At 35.9% G+C, this 17,192-nt stretch overlaps 1 protein-coding gene across 4 annotated transcripts in view; it reads right to left on the bottom strand.

Annotated features, from left to right (window-relative positions):
* CNTN5 (contactin 5) overlaps positions 1-17,192 on the bottom strand; it is a 1,371,648-nt gene that overhangs the window by 333,099 nt on the left and 1,021,357 nt on the right. For all 4 annotated transcript variants that reach the window (XM_060303945.1, XM_030883710.2, XM_060303947.1 and 1 more), the window contains one exon: positions 16,530-16,632. In XM_060303945.1, coding sequence (XP_060159928.1) covers positions 16,530-16,632 — 103 coding nt within the window. The remainder of the gene's footprint in view (positions 1-16,529; positions 16,633-17,192) is intronic.

The following is a 17,192-nucleotide window of genomic DNA, read 5'->3' as shown; positions in this document are numbered from 1 at the left end:
GATAGCAAAGATCAATAAAACTAAAACGTGGTTCTTTGAGAAGATAAACAAAATGGATAAACCAGTAGCCACACTCATCAAGAAAAAAAGAGAGAAGACTCAAATCAATAGAATTAGAAGTGAAAAGGCAGAAGTAACAACTGATACTGCAGAAATACAAAAGATCATGAGAGATTACTACAAGCAACTCTATGCCAATAAAATGGACAACCTGGAAGAAATGGACAAATTCTTAGAAATGCACAACCTGCCAAGACTGAAACAGGAAGAAATAGAAACTATGAACAGACCAATCACAAGCACTGATATTGAAACTATGATTAAAAATCTTCCAACAAACAAAAGCCCAGGACCAGATGGCTTCACAGGCGAATTCTATCAAACATTTAGAGAAGAGCTAACACCTATCCTTCAGAAACTCTTCCAAAATATAGCAGAGGGAGGAACACTCCCAAACTCCTTCTACGAGGCCACCATCACCTTGATACCAAAAGCAGACAAGGATGTCACAAAGAAAGAAAACTACAGGCCAATGTCACTGATGAACATAGATGCAAAAATCCTCAACAAAATACTAGCAAACAGAATCCAACAGCACATTAAAAGGATCACACACCATGACCAAGTGGGGTTTATTCCAGGAATGCAAGGATTCTTCAATATACACAAATCAATCAGTGTGATACACCATATTAACAAACTGAAGGAGAAAAAACATATGATCATCTCAATAGATACAGAGAAAGCTTTAGACAAAATTCAACACCGATTTATGATAAAAACCCTGCAGAAAGTAGGCATAGAGGGAACTTTCCTCAACACAATAAAGGCCATATATGACAAGCCCACAGCCAACATCATCCTCAATGGTGAAAAACTGAAAGCATTTCCACTTAGATCAGGAACAAGACAAGGTTGCCCACTCTCACCACTCTAATCCAAATAGTTTTGGAAGTTTTAGCCACAGCAATCAGAGAAGAAAAGGAAATAAAAGGAATGCAAATCGGAAAAGAAGAAGTAAAGTCACTGTTTGCAGATGACATGATACTATACATAGAGAATCCTAAAGATGCTACCAGAAAACTACTAGAGCTAATCAATGAACTTGGTAAAGTAGCAGGATACAAAATTAATGAACAGAAATCTCTGGCATTCCTATACACTAATGATGAAAAATCTGAAAGTGAAATCAAGAAAACACTCCCATTTACCATTGCAACAAAAAGAATAAAATATCTAGGAATAAACCTACCTAAGGAGACAAAAGACCTGTATGCAGAAAATTATAAGACACTGATGAAAGAAATTAAAGATGCTACAAATAGGTGGAGAGATATACCATGTTCTTGGACTGGAAGAATCAACATTGTGAAAATGACTCTACTACCCAAAGCAATCTACAGATTCAATGCAATCCCTATCAAACTTACACTGGCATTTTTCACAGAACTAGAACAAAAAATTTCACAATTTGTATGGAAACACAAAAGGCTCCGAATAGCCAAAGCAATCTTGAGAAGAAAAAACGGAGCTGGAGGAATCAGGCTCCCTGACTTCAAACTATACTACAAAGCTACAGTAATCAAGACAGTATGGTACTGAAACAAAAACAGAAATATAGATCAATGGAACAGGATAGAAAGCCCAGAGATAAACCCACGCACATATGGTCACCTTATCTTTGATAAAGGAGGCAGGAATGTACAGTGGAGAAAGGACAGCCTCTTCAATAAGTGGTGCTGGGAAAACTCGACAGGTACATGTAAAAGTATGAGATTAGATCACTCCCTAACACCATACACAAAAATAAGCTCAAAATGGATTAAAGACCTAAATGTAAGGCCAGATACTATAAAACTCTTAGAGGAAAACCTAGGCAGAACACTCTATGACATAAATCACAGCAAGATCCTTTTTGATCCACCTCCTAGAGAAACGGAAATAAAGACAAAACTAAACAAATGGGACCTAATGAAACTTCAAAGCTTTTGCACAGCAAAGGAAACCATAAACAAGACGAAAAGACAACCCTCAGAATGGGAGAAAATATTTGCAAGCGAAGCAACTGACAAAGGATTAATCTCCAAAATTCATAAGCAGCTCATGCAGCTCAATAACAAAAAAACAAAGAATCCAATCCAAAAATGGGCAGAAGACCTAAATAGACATTTCTCCAAAGAAGATATACAGACTGCCAACAAACACATGAAAGAATGCTCAACATCATTAAACATTAGAGAAATGCAAATCAAAACTACAATGAGATATCATCTCACACCAGTCAGAATGACCATCATCAAAAAATCTAGAAACAATAAATGCTGGAGAGGGTGTGGAGAAAAGGGAACACTCTTGCACTGCTGGTGGGAATGTGAATTGGTTCAGCCACTATGGAGAACAGTATGGATGTTCCTTAAAAAACTACAAATAGAGCTACCATATGACCCAGCAATCCCACTACTGGGCATATACCTTGAGAAAACCACAATTCAAAAAGAGTCATGTACCAAAATGTTCATTGCAGCTCTATTTACGGTAGCCCAGAGATGGAAACAACCTAAGTGTCCATCATAGGATGAATGGATAAAGAAGATGTGGCACATATATACAATGGAATATTACTCAGCCATAAAAAGAAATGAAATTGAGCTATTTGTAATGAGGTGGATAGACCTAGAGTCTGTCATACAGAGTGAAGTAAGTCAGAAAGAGAAAGACAAATACCATATGCTAACACATATATATGGAATTTAAGAAAAAAAATGTCATGAAGAACCTAGGGGTAAGACAGGAATAAAGACACAGACCTACTAGAGAATGGACTTGAGGATACGGGGAGGGGGAAGGGTAAGCTGTGACAAAGAGAGAGAGAGGCATGGATATATATATACACTACCAAATGTAAGGTAGATAGCTAGTGGGAAGCAACTGCATAGCACAAGGAGATCAGCTCGGTGTTTTGTGACCACCTGGATGGGTGGGATAGGGAGGGTGGGAGGGAGGGAGATGCAAGAGGGAAGAGATATGGGAACATATGTATATGTATAATTGATTCCCTTTGTTATAAAGCAGAAAATAACACACCATTGTAAAGCAATTATACTCTAATAAAGATGTAAAAAAAAAAAGAAAGAAAATATATGAATATTTATCCTTTCCATTTTACTCTTTTAATCCGCAAATGAAAACAAAACAAGAACTTCATGGGGTAATCATCTTATGTATAATGTCTTTAGATATCATTCTTTATGTTTCTTCAATTTTCTGTTATTGTGACACAGACTCAGTAACAACCAGAGAGTTAAGAAATGATGAAGCAATGGGAAGAGGGTTTCTCATGGACTAGCTTCCTTTTTATTCAATCCCCTCTTTAAAAATCTGTTTGTATGTGGAATCTCATAGATGACATGATTGGAAGTAACTGATATTGTTGATGCTAGCATAACTCTTGTTGACTTAATAAGATAAAAATATGCAGTCAACAACCATTTTTCTAATAGCTTTGCAATGTTACAGGGGAGATATTCTGTTTATTAACTCAGATTTTTAAAATTAAATTTCATATAAGTGAAGGGAGAATATGCTATCATTCAGGTTCTGATTGACTTGATCACTAAGTTAAGACTTAACATATACCACTTTAGCCTTAGTTACCCTAATTTGGGGGTCCCCAACCCCCAGGCCATGGACAAGTACCAGTCTGTGGCCTGTTAGGAACCCGGCCACACAGTAGGAGGTGAGCTGCTAGTGAGCGAACAAAGCTTCATCTGTATTTACAGCCACCTCCCATCACTCACATTACTGCCTGAGCTCCACCTCCTCTCAGCATTATGGTGAATTGTATAATTATTTCATTATATATTACAATGTAATAATGATAGAAATAAAGTGCACAATAAATGTAATGTGTTTGAATCATCCTGAAACCATCCCCTGCCCCATCCATGAAAAAATTGTCTTCAACGAAACTGGTCCCTGGTGCCAAAAAGGTTGGGGACTGCTGCTCTAATTCATCACATCCAAGATACCTCTGATTGTAAGACACATCATTATTTTAAGAATAACTAAGAAAACATTGCCAATTAAACACAACACACCATCAATTGTAATATATATCTGGATTTCATAGATGTAAAATTATTTTTAAATGTGTACTTTGGAGCGTATATATCTATGCTTTCTTTCAATGCAATGTGGCTAAATGTAATGGGATTATATGAAGGTGGAGACAGGAAGATGTTCTTCCCCTTTGTTTCTGTGTAGGAAACCCTGTCATGTGTTCTTTCAGAAATGTTGAGAAAGCTACATTTCTCTGCAGGGATGTGTAAAGCAAGTGACCTGATTTCATAATGTACCTTCCTTTGAAAAAAATGGCCATAAATAAGACATTCTAAAAGTTGTAACCAGATCCCCAAAAGAAAAGTAGGGAATAGAAGTGGTCAAAAGTACTTTTCATTTGCTTTTCTACTATGAAACAGCAGCTGACACAGGTCCCCTTTGAGTATCATTTTTGTGTCTATTGGCTATCAGTTAAAATTATTCTTCAGTCTACAAAATATTATTATAAAGATTTGACATGAAAACTATTCTGTACCACATAGCTACTAACAAAAACAGTGACAGGAACAGAAGGTAGGTGCTGCTATATTACATTACAAAAAAAATGAATAAAGAAAAATCATGATGACAGATGTTTAGTTTTCTTAACATTTTCTATCTTGAGATATTCTTTCTGTGGATTTAACCATTTATTCACATACAGATACATACATACCCACACTTACATATTTCACTTGTACAGCCAACGTAAATTGCTTAATTGCAGCAAATGCTACCATGTGCATGTGACTATACCATTGAAGATCAAGTACACAGCCAGGGACAATGAATGCAAAAAGTACCAAACCAAAAGAGAATGAGGCCCTCTACTGTCATCTGAAATAGAAAATGCTTAGATATAATGGAGAATCAAAAATTATCTAAGGCAACAAAGCATGAGCTATAAGACAATTCAGAACCACTCTGATTATACATTATGCATGTAGATATATTTCATTTAATTGCATATTTTTAAGAATACTATTATATTCGCAGCATAGAAGTAAAGAATATGAAGTTGTAATGTTTTAACTTCACAGTAATTTTTTTTCCAGTAAATATTATTGCAAGGATAAATAAAAGCTTAGCTAATGTTACCTGTACAGTAAAGGCATAGGAGATGGCTTTGAAAAATACAGTTCAAGTAACAGCCTTTTCCCCATGATTCACCCTCCCCACCTCATCTCAGTGGCACCTGTTTCCAAGTTTTATGATGCACTGAAACAGATATTCCAAAGACAGAGATGGAATTATGTCCCTGGTTACTCATTTGGTAAGAATATGAGAGTGAACAAATGAACTTTATATGTGGTCTTATGTGTCCTGGGTTTCACTGACATCAGAAATATAAGAGAACGTTTTCTACTCTATCAAATATCTGGCAAAAAGATTAAAGACATACAGATATGATGCATCATCTGAATCTCAGGATAAATTCTGAATTGAGAAGAAGAAGACATACATTAGAATTGGTGAGATTAGGCATTCATTGAAATATTTCTGTCCAGACCCTGGAATATGATTTCTAAGCATGTGATTACTAAGGCAAAAATGTCTCCCTACAAACTCAAAGCAAACCACCAACTTAAATATGTAATGAATAAAAGGAAAACTGTGTTTTTGAGAATTGTTATACATAGTCATGAGGTTACATAATACTAAAAACCTTTGTATTGTAAAAACTTAGTATTAATTATTTTTGTAAATTGATAAATCATATTGGAAAAGTAGAAAATAACAATAATGATGATCATTATAGTAATAAATAAATAAAATTAGTTTTTCTTTAACACCACCCAGAGAAGAGATGTTTTTAATCTTGACAGGCGGTATATATACAGAAATATTTTGAGAAGAGAAGGGCAATACAACAACTTGCAATGACTTGATAGTTACAGCCCATAGGGAAGTCCACTCTCTTTGTTCTAGCTCTGTGCTCAGAAGCCACCTACTTTCTAATTACTCATGTTTTCTACTGAGGGCATTATTTATTTCTATAGACAACCAGTTCTGGTTACTAGCAAATTATCACAGATTTTTCTGATTTATCAGAGTGACTTTGGTAGGACAACTCTATCATGCTAGAACCCATATATCACTTGTAAAAAATATGTTTCTGATATTTATACATACAGGAAGAGACACTACTGTATGAGGCCCTACCATGGTGAAGCCATCTTATGAGGTGCAGACTAATAGAGCCACTTTTAATTTTACAGTCTGAATACCTATGCATATGTGGTCTCAGGCTTAGAATTTTCTGATATATTAGTTTATTCTTGATTTCTCTTGATAATATATAAATACCTGTTGTATTAATGAATGATTTAATTCAATCCATGAAGGTTCACTTTGCACCAACTAAGTGGGAATGAATTTAAGAGACATTTATGGTGATTAAACAGGTGAAGATGAAACGGAAGGAAGAGTGAAAGATATGACTTTATACTCTGAGTGGCTGTCTCACCTCCAGTGGCAGTAAAAACTCCTCTTGTAGGTAAATGAGGGGGTAGGGTGTGGGAGATGTATTTGAGTTGGAGTTCTAGGAATCCAGCCTGGACTCACCAGGGTCTCGTTTGTGGAACGAGACTCTTAAAAGTGGTATGTTTCTTATTGATTCATTGTACTATGAATAAAGCCTACTTGTCATATGTTTATTTTTGTCATATCGATATTGTTTGAGCTAGGGGAGTATCAAAACTTGTCCACTAGATAAAGGAATTTAGAATGTTAGGATGTTTTCATATATAATTTTTAGAATGATTTGATACTAAATTGGTAATTTAGGTACTAAACATTGGTAAAATGCATGTGATTAGTATTTTATACATTTTAAAATTTTATATTTTTCATTTCAGCAACTCTGAAAATTTGAATGTGTCATGATCAAGTATGACTTACTAATACAATACACCTTCCTTTACACTTTCCTCTCCCTAACTTTAATAACCAAGTAACCTACCTCAAACCCTGGACATCATCATTGACCTCCCTCAAACCTAAAAATCTCTCAAGTACAATTCTTTTTTTATTTATTTTATTTTTTTTTAATTTATTTATTTTTGGCTGCGTTGGGTCTTCGTTGCTGCACACAGTCTTTCTCTAGTTGCAGCACATGGGCTTCTCATTGCGGTGGCTTCTCTTGTGGAGCATGGGCTCTAGGCGCATGGGCTTCAGTAGTTGCAGCATGCAGACTCAGTAGTTGTGGCTCATGGACTCTAGAGTGCAGGCTCAGTAGTTGTGGCACACGCACATAGCTGCTCCCCGGCATGTGGGATCTTCCCAGATCAGGGATCGAACTGGTGTCCCCTGCATTGGCAGGCAGATTCTTAACCACTGCACCACCAGGGAAGCCTCTACAATTCTTTTTCTCTATTTTATCTTCCTGAGGGAGATACTGATTCCTTATATCCTCTTTATGAATGTTAATGGCCAACCAATTTCTAATCCCTCAATCAACTTCCAGTGGAAGAGGTTATCCTATGAAACTCCAGGGAAATTCATCCAAAATAAAGCTGTTCGATGAGTCTAAAATAATCCAAGTAAAAAGCTCAGTCATTTTTGAATGATCTCTTGCTTTATGCTCTTCATGACTTATACTCTATACTAATATTCCTAATCACTGAGATACCTGAATGCATCTAGAAAAAGAGTTGCTATGATAAAAATGGAAATTACTCTCAGCAACTGTAAAGTGGTATGGTAAGTTGAGAGGAGCATTAGTTTTAAAATCAGAATACCTAGTTCTTCCTCTATAGCATGTTAGCTGTGAGGCCTGGTACAGGTATGCGGTTTTTTGGTAAGACAGATTAAGTGGTCCTAAGACAGCTCTGGAAAAGTTAGAAATATGATGCCTGTTACCTGTGACTCCAAATGTGAATAATAAATTGGTCTGGTGTCCCTAGAAATAGGTAACACTTCTGAGTGCAAAAGTAAATAAGTAAATAAAACACTCCCTTCCATACTTGGCACTATGGAAGAATGTTGAAAATATAAAGAGCATCAAATGATGAAGCAGCAGATAATTAGTCTGGCCAGCATGTCTACATGTCTTGGTCTAACCTTTCCCTGCAGAGTCTCATTTTCCCACCTACAAATTGATAACAGTCTATGTGATCTTTAAGGTTCTTTCAGCACCCATTTCCTTTGGGTACCATCTGAAATGAGGATGCATCCTTGGTTTCAACAATACTGAAGCAACCAGTAGCTCACAAGGGTAATTTTCTTGAATCCATAACGTACCACTTTCCTATGATATCTAAACATTTATTGATTCCTAGCCCCAGTGACTAACTCCTCTCCCCAGATCTTCCGTCAATCTAACGATTAAGTAATTTGATTTTGGTTTGATAGAAAAATACCCCACAACTCCAATTTATTTTTAATTCCTACAGCCCTTAGTGACTGGCAGTTCCAAATAAACAGTATTAATAAATCATCAGTCTGTAACTAAAGAGCCGGTTCTTTGAGGAACCTTTGCCAATTGCAGACTGTGGGAAGTCTCAGGGGAATATTTGTCATTCTCACAGTTACAATGGGCCATAAGAGCAGCCATATGAGACAGCTTGGCTAAGGACCAAGGAAAATGAAACATAAACTACATCAAAAATGACTTTATGAATTGATAACTGGTGCTTTTTTATTTGCAATAAACATATAAAAAGAGAAAAAAATTACTTAATGTCCTGGTTCCCTAATAGGCGTTTGATGGAGTGTAACAAAAGATGATTTGTTAATGTTATCTGAAAGAGAGATAAGCAGGAACTAAAAAGGGCAGGAAATTGAATGTGTTCTTCCCTCCCACCTCACCACCAGGTTTCAGATGAGTCTGGAAAGGTCATTCACATAATTATTACAGTAACTTGTTCAAGGCCTTTTGAGCACAGCTGATCTGATTTTGTGTTAATGGTTGCAAAAGCAAGATAAGGAACAGGTAAAGTAAAGGAAAAAAATCTGCCTGTAAGATTGTCATAGTAGATAAACTGATGTTGTTTTATAGCATATGGCTTTTTTATTACAGAACAACCCGAAGTTTGCCCTTGTGTAAGGGGTCATTTAAGCATCAGTGACAAAATTTTACTTCTTTGTTGTTGGTGGCCATGTGACGTATCTAGTGATCTTTCTGGGGTCTGCAAAAGGTCATATGGTGAAATGAAACCTGCCAGAAAACTGTAGCTAATATAAAGTGGTCTGAATTTTCAGGGCCAAGACATGTGAAAGGCATCTGGAGACTTCTGTCTGACCAAACCAAGGCAATAATATACATCCTGTTACAAATAATTGACCATATTTCTCATATCTGAATTCAATTCAGTAAACATATTCAATACTTGCTGCATATAAGAATACTCTAGGGATCCAAAAATTTAGCACAGTAGACAGATACACACAGCTGGTCCAGTGGGGCAGGCTAACTAGTGAAATATGTGTGCTCATATGGTTCCAAAGAAAAGATATTGAATCTCGAGTAAAACAGGTGGGAATTAATAGAGAAGTGGCATTTGACCTAAACCTAAACCCTGAAGACTGAACAAGGATTGTGAGGGCAGGGTATTTTAGACTGAAGTATCCGAGTTGCAGGCCCACATAGGCAGGAAAGCATGTGGGCATAAGCCGCAGGAAAGCATGTGGGCATAAGATACAGGAAGGGGTGTCTGTGGTTGATTAAAAGATGAGTTTGAGGGGCTTCCCTGGTGGCGCAGTGGTTGAGAGTCCGCCTGCCAATGCAGGGGACACGGGTTTGTGCCCTGGTCTGGGAAGATCCAACATGCCATGGAGTAGCTAGGCCTGTGAGCCATGGTCACTGAGCCTGCGCATCCTGAGCCTGTGCTCCGCAACGGGAGAGGGAGAGGCCACAACAGTGAGAGGACCGCGTACCGCAAAAAAAAAAAAAAAAAAAAAAAAAGATGAGTTTGAAAATGTAAAGTGGAACTTGTGCTGGTTATTAAATTACCATCTCTCAGCTTCACTCTTCTTACTCTGCTTTGTGATACAAGGGCTAGGATTCTGGAAACCACATTTCTGCCCTGCCAAGAGGGGGGCACTGGAGAGAGGCTGCAAGGATAGAGGAGGGAGAAGGGACGTACTCATTGTTGCTCACTGTCTGCTTGAGAGTCCTGTGAATGGCATCTCAGTGGGGCATTCTTCCCAAAGCAGCAAAGGAACCAATTTGAGTTTTTCCAACACTTGTAGTTCGAGCTGCATCACACCGCCACCTTGGAAAACTTAGCACCAGCCAGCTGGCTGGTGCTCACTCCTCAGAGGTCTGAGTCCCAGAGGAGTGCCTCCAAACTTCTAAATTTTAATGATTCCAAGTCTTCCTTTTTTTCCTTCTGCCTAAGAGATGGTAGCTACTTCTTGCACGTTTTAACTCTCCATATTTTAAAGTTCTTGTTTTGCTCTGTGTGACCTTGCTAACAATTTATATAGACTATTCTTAAACACCGAGTACCACCAGTTGAAAACATCACCAACTTTCTGGTTTTTCTTATTTACTGCATTTCTTTTTTAAAAAAATGTTTTATTTTATATTGGAGTTTAGTTGATTTACAATGTTGTGTTAGTTTCAGGTGTACAGCAAAGTGATTCAGTTATACATATACATATATCTATTCTTTATCAGATTCTTTTCTCATATAGGTTATTACAGAATATTGAGTAGAGTTCCCTGTGCTATACAGTAGGTCCTTGTTGATTATCTATTTTATATATAGTAGTGTGTATATGTTAATCCCAAACTCCTAATTTATCCCTCCCCCCAACTTTCCCCTTTAGTAACTCTAAGTTTATTTTCTAAGTCTGTGGATCTGTTTCTGTTTTGTAAATAAGTTCATTTGTATCACTTTTTTAGATTCCACATATAAGTAATATCATAGGGTATTTGTCTTTCTCTGTCTGACTTACTTCAGTTAGTATGATAATCTCTAGGCATACCACATTCAGAGAGAGCCACTGAAATGAAATATTTATTAGGGTCCTAAGAGATTCCTTACTTGCATTGTCCTTTGACCTCTTACCTCTCATTTCCTTTCAAGAATTTTGTGTCCAGTGTTTAAAAGCCAACCTGGGAAATATCAAAGACACACTTTCTTCCCAAACTAAAGTCACTGAGCTGAATGTTAAGTAAAAAAAGGCAACACTCTTCCTTTCTGTTTCCTGCACATACCACCAACCACTTTAAAACGTTGCATAATAATGTAGTTGCAAAAAGGCAGCTAATTAAGTCTGCCTGACTCTAGCCTTCTACTCTTAATATTCAGCCCCAGTGGGTGGATGAGTGGCCAGCAAAAGAGAATGTTTAAAATGTTCATTTCCAACCTGACCCAGATCATTTCTCTCCTTTCAGAAAACATTACATCTAAATTATTAGAAGACAAATGGATCTTACTATATTATTACAGCAGTGTGGGGAGAAAAGCTTCTACTGCCTCTGTGGATAACCCATTTTCCCTCTAACAACTTTTTTCGAGAACTTCTACATTACACCCAATCTAATTCTGCTAGTTTAATCCCATAACATTGGAATTTCACCCTCTTCCCACTTTGTTGAAACTGGAGAACAGCTTGTGGGTGATCTCTTGATAATAATATTTTATATGTCTAAAACAGCCTTTTCTTCCAAAGTAATTAATCCACCTCCCCTTTTTTACACTTTGCTGTATGTCCCTTGCCTTTACACACCTTTGTTTCCTGATGGATCCTCGTTAAGCATTTCCCATTTTTCTGGGGAAATTATACTAGGTTGGCCAAAGAGTTCATTCAGTTTTTTCTGTAAGATGGCACTAGTAGCACTTAGTTGTCTTTAACTTCATTTGAAACAATTTTGTTAGATTGTATTGACAGCTATTATATCAGCATGCATTTAAAAAAAAAAACTTGTCAAAATTGGTGAATTTTAATATTGAAGATCGAAGAAAAAAGCAACATTTTAGGCATATTATGCTTCATTGTTTAAAGAAAGGTAAAAACGCAACTGAAAAGCAAAAATAAAAAATGTGCAGTGTATGCAGAAGGTGATGTGACTGATCGAACGTGTCAAAAGTGCTTTGCAAAGTTTTGTGCTGGAGATTTCTCGCTGGAGGATGCTCCACGGTCGGGTAGACAAGTTGAAGTTGATAGTGATCAAATTGAGACATTAATTGAGAACAATCAACATTATACCAATCAAACATTGAAAATCATTTGCACCATCCTGGTTACTTTAATTGCTTTGATGCTTGTGTTCCATATAAGTCAAGCAAAAAAAACTTTCTTGATGGTATCTCCACATGTGATTTTCTACTTAAATGTAATGAAAACGCTTCGTTTTTAAAACAAATTGTGACGGGCGATGAAAAGTGGATACTGTACAATAATGCAGAATGGAAGAGATCGCGGTGCAAGTGAAATGCACCACCACCAACCACACCAAAAGCTGGTCTTCATTCCAAAGAAGGTGATGTTGTGTATATGGTGGAATTGGAAGGAAATCCTCTGTTATGAGCTCTGTCTGGAAAACCAAATAATTAATTTAATTCCAACAAATACTGCTCCCAATTAGACCAACTGAAAGCAGCCCTTGATGAAAAGTGTCCGGAATTAGTCAACAGAAAACCCATAATCTTCCATCAGGATAACGCGAGACCATATGTTTATTTGATGACCAGGCAAAAACTGTTACAGCTTGGCTAGGAAGTTCTTATTCATCCACCGTATTCACCAGACATTGCAGCTTCGGATTTCCATTTATTTCGGTCTTTAAAAAATTCTCTTCCAGGGAAATTTCAATTCCTTGGAAGACTGTAAAAGGCACCTGGAAGAGTTCTTTGCTCAAAAAGGTAAAAAGTTTTGGGAAGGTGGTATTATGAAATTGCCTGAAAAATGGCAGAAGGTAGTGGAACAAAAGGGTGAATATTGTGTTCAACAAAGTTCTTGGTAAAAATGAAAAATGTGTCTTTTATTTTTACTTAAAAACCGAAGACATTTTTTGGCCAACCTATACCTTTGCAGAATTGACCGATACTAAACATAGCATGTGACAGTCACTTTATGCATTCTTTCTGTACTCAGTGTTGTGTAATTCTATTTCCTGAGAGATTTCTCAGGGTGTAACCAGCACACTCCTGTTGTATTCTTCTGCAGTAGCTTAAAGAGAAACCATTTGATTTTTTCTAAATTCAGATTTAATTTAGAGAGATTTATTTAGAAGAAAACTTTCAGCTTACAACTTTCCTGTTGACTTTTTATTTAACTTCAAATTTGGCAGGTTGCTGAACTTGTGTGATATTAAGACATAGTAAAATTTAATAACCTAAAATCACTTGCCTTCTGTTATTTTCCTTTAAGAATACAGAAAAAAATATCCATTCATATATTTTTAAATTATCTGGGCAACTATGACTGCATTAATTTACATCCTTTAAGTTACAAGAACTGAATGCCTTTAGGGACAGATTATATACAGAGGTAAATGTACTTTTCAAAAGGAGTAAAAAAAACAAACAAACATTTTGTGAGCAATGGAAGTATATTTTGACATGTGAAAATAAAGGCTATTATTTATTATCTGTTAATAAAGTGTTGATTGGATTAAGTAGACACAGTATTCTCTGAGTTCATTTATTCCTTCAACAAATATTTCCTGAGTGCTCTGTGCCAAGCACTGTGGTAGGCAATAGGAACATACAAGTAAAGAATGCAGTCATGACTCCTGCCCTCATGGAGCTTAAAACTTAACAATGGTGACTTGCTGGTTATTCTGTTTGCCTCCCTTGCCTGTCACGCTACTCTTCCCCCAGACTCTCTGTCTTCTTTTCTGTACTGCCAACTGCATTCTCTGGGCTTGCAAGCTGGCTTCTGTTTGCCTTTAGCCATGAGAACCACCAGAGGCGATCAGAAGGCATGGGGAAAAAGTCAGGATATGAATTTCAATTTATGCCTTTACTAAACTCTTTTGAGCCATCGGAGTCTTTCCAACTGGATTCCTGACTGATACAGTGAATATATAAAATATATATTTTTTTAATTTTATGTAGAGAAACACATATGTAAATATTTTAGAACTGTCTTAAGGGCTATGAAGAAACAAATACAAGTATTGAGATACAGTGTAATGGGTGTGAATTAAACAAAGTATTACAGATGAACTCTTAGAGGGTGATATTTAAGTTGAGGCCAGAGAATAAGTGGGAGCCAGCATAGAAAGAATGGGAAAGATGGTCCTGATGGAGGAAACAGCAAGTGCAAGGCCCATAAGATAGAAAAGAGCTTGACGTGCTCTGTGCCAGAATTTGGTTATGATATTCTATGAGGAACATTCGGTTAAACCATTCCATGTGGACAGACTGAGGGGACAAATCAGCTTGAGTGGCAAGGTGTGGATCAATATCTAGTGACAGATACTGAAGATTATGGACAGACAAATGTCTGCCAGAGAACCATGTACTTGTTAAAGTGGAAAGCAGCTCAGGTGAGCTGTGGGAATGAAGCAGATGCTCAGGTATTTATTTGAAATTGTGATCATGTTGGGATGCAATGATGATCTACTCCACATGATAAAATGCTGTAAAGAAATTAACACATATAAAGATGTTATTTCTTTGATCTTATTTACTTTCATCAGAGTGGTAAGTTAGCCTTTAGGTACAGATAAATCTCTTCGTAACATGATTTTTTTTTTCATAATTGTGACACTTCACATAAAGAATATCAAATGGGCAGCAGAGACCTTCTTGAGAGGCTGTGTGTTTTGTTCATCTTCCTATTTATTTATTTATTTTCATGAGGGGAGAGGGAGTAGCAAAGAAGGAGTGGAGAAGTTGAAAAAAATAAAGTATTAAAAGAACTTAATTTGACAGTTGGATCCTACCTAGAATGAAAGGGACTTTAAGGATCAATTTAGTAAGCATATTTCAAGACTTACAAAAGCAAACACATCAAACTTATTAAATAAGCCCGCCTGGGGAAATTTTGCATATTGTTTTTTCTCCATGAATCTAGTTCTCTAATTTGTTTTATAGTATGCCCTCCTTTTGTTTGCGACTTCAGTGCAAATTCCGGCATTTAAGAATTATTTAACTGTAGGATATACTAAAACCTTTGACATCAAGCCAAATAATTATTTTTGCATTTTTCAGAATTGATCAGTTCACTTGGGACTTTTCAGGCATACTTGGTACCACAACATGGGCAAATGGTGAAAAACATTTCTTTTAAGATATTATTTAATCTCGTGCATTTATCTAATATATATGAGTCTGGAAATCTTCCTCAGATATCTGCCAAATAACTCCTGGATGAATTTTAAATTATTGAAATATGTTTCTACTTATAGGCATCTTTTGTTGGACCACTCAACACTTTTAATAGACCAGACAACAATTTATTTTGTTTTTAGTTTATTATGATCTTGCTCCTACTCAGATTTAAACAGAATTGCACATATATTATTTCAATCAATCCTAATATTAGAAAACATGGTGATTACTATTGTCATGCCCTAAACCTCCTCTTACTAGCTGAATTTTTCATATTTATTAATATTTTTCTCACCCATAGACTACACCTACTTCAACACATTTATAGAGCATGTTTTATCTCCAAGTACTTTATAGTTATGCTGTGGGAGTTAGCTCACCACGACTGAGGTTGAATGATTAGTAACTCTGATAGAGATGCATTTATGCAAATTATAATTACAGAGTCTAGAAAGGACTCTGAGGTCTTATCACCCTAAAAAAAACCCAAAACTACAACACTCTATTTAAAATAAATCATAATACTCTAATCAAATATAATCAAAATCTCACTCCTGTTCCTATGCTCAATATTTATACTGTAAACATCATTGACAAGTGATTATATATTGTGAGATTTAAAACCTCAGAAGTAGAATCATTAATCACAGCAGGCATTAGAGTTTGATGTAAATCATCTTTCTGATTTGGGGAATGATTGCATGTTATACATATTGACAGATGGTGCTATCATGTTATCATTATTTCAGGAGAGACTGAAGTAATCAATTGCATCAGTGTAATTATTTAAGATTTTTATACTCTTGTCTTATTATATCTTGTCAGGGATAGCACCTTATCCCCTTTTTATTTCATTTCATTTTATTTCATCATTGCTGAAGGAAATTTAAGAATGATACTGAAATTTTAAGACAAGTAAGCAAAGAGATGTAAAGCTCTTCTTTTATTTAAAGACTTTTCCTTTATGTTAAAATAGCAAAACTATACACATTATTGTTCATAGAAATAACCAGAAAGATGATAATTTGTTACTTCATCAATTCCCATTTGCCCTTCTTTTAAAAAATGAATAACCACCAAGGAGCTTCAAGGTTTCATTCAAGGAAAATAAAACCTAGCAAAATAAGTGATCCAAAAATAAGATATGTCACATCTTAATAAACAATTGTGTCTAATTTTAAAAGGATATGTACTTACTTGCCAAGTGCAAAGCATTCCATCTTAACAGTTGTTCCCTTAGCAGCTACAACTGTGAAAGGGAAATGGACCTCAATTTTCGGCTCATATTCTCCCATCACACCTGGGAAATAAAGAATAGTCTTTAAACATTAAATGAATGTCACAATTTCTCTCCAGTCCTGTAGATTGGAAAGCACTGTGTTGTCCATATCTGTTTGAAGACTGCTAAACTTTCGATGTACTGAAATAAGAAGTACTCATAGACTGAATCATTATGATGAAATCTTAATCTTCCCTTAAGGATTGGATTGCATGTATATTCAATACCATTTAAAGTAATAATTATTGAAACTACTAATCAACATTGGTAGTTTAGCTACTGATTATATTTCAGAGGAAATAAATAACTATGAACAAATCCTATGGTAAATAATGGTGTTGATTTTTTTTTTTTAATAAGTAAATGTCTCAGAACTTTCTTCGTCATTTTCAGATAAATCAATGCTTATTTGTTAAGTCAACATATATTTATTGAATATCTATAATATGCATGCAGTTTGCTAGGCATTGTGGGAGTTATAAAGATAAATCAGCCATGGATTGTGCCCTCAAGCACTCAACAAGTGTATTCTTAAAGAAACAGCATATACTCAAGGATGGGAGAAGAGCTATATATCAAAA

This window comes from Globicephala melas, chromosome 8, assembly GCF_963455315.2.
Source record: "Globicephala melas chromosome 8, mGloMel1.2, whole genome shotgun sequence".
In the NCBI taxonomy this organism is placed as follows: Eukaryota; Metazoa; Chordata; class Mammalia; order Artiodactyla; family Delphinidae; genus Globicephala; species Globicephala melas.
Note: the sequence above shows the minus strand (reverse complement) of the source record. Positions and strands in the feature narration are given on the sequence as shown.